Source organism: Hippocampus bargibanti, linkage group LG01 (assembly GCF_051943395.1).
Source record: "Hippocampus bargibanti isolate YZ-2025 linkage group LG01, ASM5194339v1, whole genome shotgun sequence".
Taxonomy (NCBI): Eukaryota; Metazoa; Chordata; class Actinopteri; order Syngnathiformes; family Syngnathidae; genus Hippocampus; species Hippocampus bargibanti.
The window spans coordinates 4,741,994-4,746,691 of NC_142734.1; the positions used below are offsets into that span (position 1 = coordinate 4,741,994).

Here is a 4,698-nt window from a genome sequence, read left to right on the forward strand (position 1 = left end):
GTCTTAAAACGTAAAATATAGCTATATACGGTGGAATCTTTGTAAAATACGCTCAGTAGAAGTCATTAGAAGTGATTTTACAAATTATGGACACAACTTGTCCAGAGGCGTCGGTTGTCCTTTTAGAGGCTTACCACCGTTGGGAGGGAGGCGAAAAATGCATCTGTACTTCAATTTAGAGAAGATGCAATCGAAATAATCAATTTTTTTATACAAACTGTTTGTATATTTTATACAAGCGTCTGTAAATAAAAACAGAATATAATTATTTGCAAATACAGAGTTGCCAACTGTGTGCAGAGTATCCTAATCCCTGTCGTCCACATGTATCAAAACCAAGGACCGGGGGCCAAACCTGGCCCGCCACATCATTCTATTCGGCCTGCGAAAGCAAATCAAGCACGCCAAGTGCCATGATCCCTGCTAAAGTCTGAACCAAATTTTCAAATACTCGCATGTATAACAGTAATTATTCATGACTTCAGATTTAAAAACTAGTTATTCCTTAATTTGTTGTGCGCTCTACATGTAATATGTGGAGGGGATTAAACATTGTCATGCCTTCCCCAAATTCATAACGGCCCTCAAGAGGAAACCGTCACTACCATGTGGCCAGTGGCAAAAAATGAGTTTGACAGCCTTGCTCTAGTCTAGTTCTTCTGTGATAACGGATGGAAAGCAATGGATTGGTTACTAACCTGAAAGCAAGCCATTCAAGGCACAATCCATGATCCATGTCTATACTATCTGCCTTGTTCCTTTTCTGTCAAGGACCCCTCACATCCTGTCAATTAAAGACTTCCTTGTACCTTGCAGACCCCATTAATGTGTGTAGAGTGATGAGCTATGCCCGCGCCGGTAGACCAATAACATCAAACTACTTATTGAATGTCAGCCAAACTCAGGAGGGCCTTAAGTAATTCCACATCAAGTGTGGTCAGCCTTAGCACTGAAGTGCAGGACCAAACCGCCCAGATCTCCAGTTATTTCTGCAAGAGGACGCAAAGGTGTCGCATCAGCAAGAGCCTTTAAAAAGATCCTGGCCTGTTTTGATCCACATCCAAAGCCCAAGGAACAATGAGCACAACAGCAACAGAGATTGTCGCGTTTCTCCTGAGTGTCTCCGGGTGGATCTTGGTCTCATCCACCCTTCCGACAGACTACTGGAAGGTCTCCTCAGTGGATGGGACGGTCATCACTACGGCTACCTTCTGGTCTAACCTGTGGAAAACATGTGTGACTGACTCCACGGGTGTGTCCAACTGCAAGGACTTTCCCTCCATGCTGGCTCTGGATGGTGAGTTAAGTTCATTTTCAGAGTTTGAAAGTGATTTTCTCCTTCACTTGGTGAAAATGAGCTGAAGCTTGACCGCCCAACAGTCGTGGCGCGTGTTGTGACTCCTTGGCCTTCAGTGGTGCTACATGTGAATCATTCCACAGCCTCGAGTGTGGTGTGATTTACTACATGACCACTAGAGGGTGCCCTTAGCCAGGAAATAACTTTTGACTTTAAAAAAAATTGGGAAATACAGTAAAGTCTCGTTATATCGATATTCAAGGGAGTCCGAAAAAATATCGATATAACCGGGACTATCGATATATCCGACCCTGTTTGCATGTAATTTTCTCCGTGCGTGCATAGAAATAGTATCGATATAACGGGGACTATCGATATATCCGATATCGATATAACGAGACTTTACTGTACTGTCATTAAACTGTTCACATTTTTACTATGAATGTGTGGATTCATGATAACTTCATAAAATTGCTACATTTGTTGTTGTTTTTGCTAGCTTCGAAGCTGTCCATCCTTAATCATGTCCATCTATTCATTAAAAGTCTGTCTTGAAAATGGCTTTAACAGTGTATCTGCAACCAAATCAATTTCTGCTCCTCCTTCAGCCATTGTGGGTTGACAAAACCACTATTAAATCAACACAACAACATATTTACTTATGCAGCTCGCTACAGATAGTGTGCTAGCTCTATCAATTATTCTCTTATCAACTAGCGGCTCGTGATACTAGCCAATCATAATTTGCAAAAACTCTGACGTCACCAGCGCCTTCGAGCAGGCCTTGAGTTGCCAAATTGAACTCTGATTGGTTAAAGCAACTGTTTCATGGACATTGATTTTTATGCTCCAGAACCTGCAGAACTGGTTATCAAGGCATTTAGGTAGATTTCTGACCCATGTAACAAATGATGGCTGAAATGTGACTGGTAAAGTGCTTAAATACAAAAACACACGTCTTGAAGCAGCGCAACAGGGGAAGAACAATAAAAGAAAGCTGAAAGACAATTTGGAATTTTGTAATAAGAATTAATGGACAAAATACAATTCATATTAGTCTGTGATTCAGGTTAGCAGAGAAGGCCTTTCAGGACCTGAAAGCCCACCACTGCCGCACACACCCCCTAACACCCTGGTCATCCATAGCCAGTCATTACTCTTCTTACTCCTCTGTCCTTGTTATCAAGCCTACATCCAAGTATGTCGGGGCCTGATGATTGCAGCGGTGTGTCTGGGTTTCTTCGGAGCCATACTTGCCCTGCTTGGAATGAAGTGCACAAAAATAGGAGGTTCCGAGACATCCAAAACTCGCCTGGCAGTCTTTGCGGGCTTTCAGTACATCCTCAGTGGTAACATTTACTCCTCAAAGATGAATGTGATATTTTGATCTGAAATACCATTTTGAAGTCACAGGATTTCATCTTCATTCGCCTCCGCAGGATTGTGCTGCATGACTGCATGCTCCATATATGCTCACAGGATCACCAGCGACTTCTTCGACCCCCTCTTTGTTGCACAGAAGTAGGTAATGACGGCCATGGTGACACATATGAAGTCCCGCAGTGAATTTCAGGGTTTTGATGTCGGTGGCAGGTTTGAACTGGGAGCGGCGCTCTTCATCGGCTGGGCTGGATCCGTCTTATGCATTTTGGGAGGTTTGATTTTCTGTCTCTCACTGTCAGCAAACTCAAGCGTCAGGCAAGTTGACGATGGGTTTCAGTCAGCGACAGTTGTCATACATATCAGTCTCCAAATTCTGCTTGCTCACCTTTTAACTCATTCACTGCCATTCACGAATCGATTGCCATTCACAAATTTATTCGGGAATTGAAATATGTACTTCTTTGAAGGTGTCGGACGTTTCGCTCCTCATCCGAAGAGCTTTGTCAGTGAACTAAAGTTGTGCTGGCAACCCTGGTCCTATATCCCTAATGGACACAGGTGGACGTGCCAGACCTCTGCTCTGATAGGTCCCTGCTCTGAGGTTGGGGGAGCAGTGGACCGCTCCCTGAATCCAATCTGATTACCTCTATTGTTCTATCCCTGACTCTGGTTGCATGACTAAACCTACGTGGTATCAGTTTAAGAAAGAATGAGGTAAATCAGAGCCGGGGATAGAATAATAGAAGTAATCAGATTGGATTCAGGGTGCGGTGTCCCTTAGAGCAGTGGTCTGGCACGGCCACCTCTGTCTATTATCGATATGGGTCCAGGGTTACCAGCTCAACTTTAGTTCGCTGACGAAGCTCTTCGGATGAGGATCGAAACATCAGACACCTTCAAAGATCTACGGCTGAAGAAACCTTTTCCTCGATGGACCACTCCTGTACGACTAAGAGCCTACAGACAATGGATGAATGCATCATTTTCCACAATTGAGCATCAATGTTAGCTCTCATCAACTAATGTTTCAAAGAACTCGATATCCTTTGTTGAAAAAGTTGTCATCATTACCTTCCACCTGGTGTTTGCAGAGGCCATCATTCCTCAACGGCTGCCGCAGTGTTTGCGCAACCTCATGACGAACGTGGAAAGGCTACGAGCACCTTTCACAGAGGCCTTCTGGAGCCATCCAGGCAGTTTGGAAGAAATGCCTATGTGTGACATGACATCATGGATGTCACTTCGGACTGTATGAAATTCAGAGCTGAATTGAGGATGATCCAACAATTCCAATTTAGATATTGAATTCGAATTGAGTAAGCAAACAGGAAACATGGATGGAAATACATCCAGATTTGGAGTGCATTTAACAATGAAGCCTTACATCAGGAGTGTCAAACTCATTTTTAATGCGTGCCGCATTGTAGTTTCAGTTTCATTGGAGGGCCATTATGAATTTTGTGAAACCATATCAATGAGTACCGTACATACAGAGCACACAACAAATTAATTGATATACAGTTTTAAAATCAGAAGGCAAAAATATTTACTTGATTAAACATTGTAATGAGAAAATTCTTGCAATATCATAAGTTATTATGGATGATATATGACGATTTGTAATTGTGATTCAGGCATGCAATTTAATTTGTCACAAATCCGCATTTGAACTGGAGATCAACTTCAATAAAGCTGCCCTTTACACTTGCTTCACATTCTTGATGAAACCTCATTGTTTGTATTGAAATGTGAAGTCGTGACTTTGAAAATAAAGCAATTTATGAGCAGAGTTTCCATTCAAAGCCTCTCTCTCTGCCGGCAATTTACGCGTCATATTTGAGCTGCTTTTAATATAACCAAAGCGGAAAGATGGGTCACATGAGGGCCATGTACGTGGTCTCCATCTACAATGAGTTGACCTCCATGGACCACCAGGGGTCACATCTGAGACTTCAGAGGATCTGCAGACTCCACTAATCAGCCATCAATCTGCACCTGTGAATAATCATCAGGCGGAA

General features: G+C 42.8%; 1 protein-coding gene across 2 annotated transcripts; it reads left to right on the forward strand.

Annotated features, from left to right (window-relative positions):
* Positions 1-826: 826 nt before the first annotated feature.
* LOC148902809 (claudin-10-like) lies at positions 827-4,446 on the forward strand. Of its 2 annotated transcripts, XM_089008702.1 has the most exons (5): positions 827-1,297; positions 2,485-2,646; positions 2,737-2,818; positions 2,891-2,952; positions 3,772-4,446. In XM_089008702.1, exons 1-5 carry the CDS (start codon positions 1,078-1,080, stop codon positions 3,933-3,935), a joined length of 690 nt encoding a protein of 229 aa, XP_088864828.1. In that variant the 5' UTR covers positions 827-1,077; the 3' UTR covers positions 3,936-4,446. The 2 variants fall into 2 exon arrangements, with proteins under 2 accessions (XP_088864828.1, XP_088865634.1); XM_089009508.1 differs by lacking the exon at positions 2,891-2,952.
* The last annotated feature ends 252 nt before the right edge of the window (positions 4,447-4,698 follow it).

Bases quoted from the DNA above. Each gene is read 5' to 3' on its own strand.
- LOC148902809 (XM_089008702.1), top strand. From the start codon at position 1,078: ATGAGCACAACAGCAACAGAGATTGTCGCGTTTCTCCTGAGTGTCTCC. The intron at 1,298-2,484 runs GTGAGTTAAGTT...CTTGTTATCAAG, and splicing joins CTCCATGCTGGCTCTGGATG to CCTACATCCAAGTATGTCGG. The intron at 2,953-3,771 runs GTTTGATTTTCT...TGGTGTTTGCAG, and splicing joins CGTCTTATGCATTTTGGGAG to AGGCCATCATTCCTCAACGG.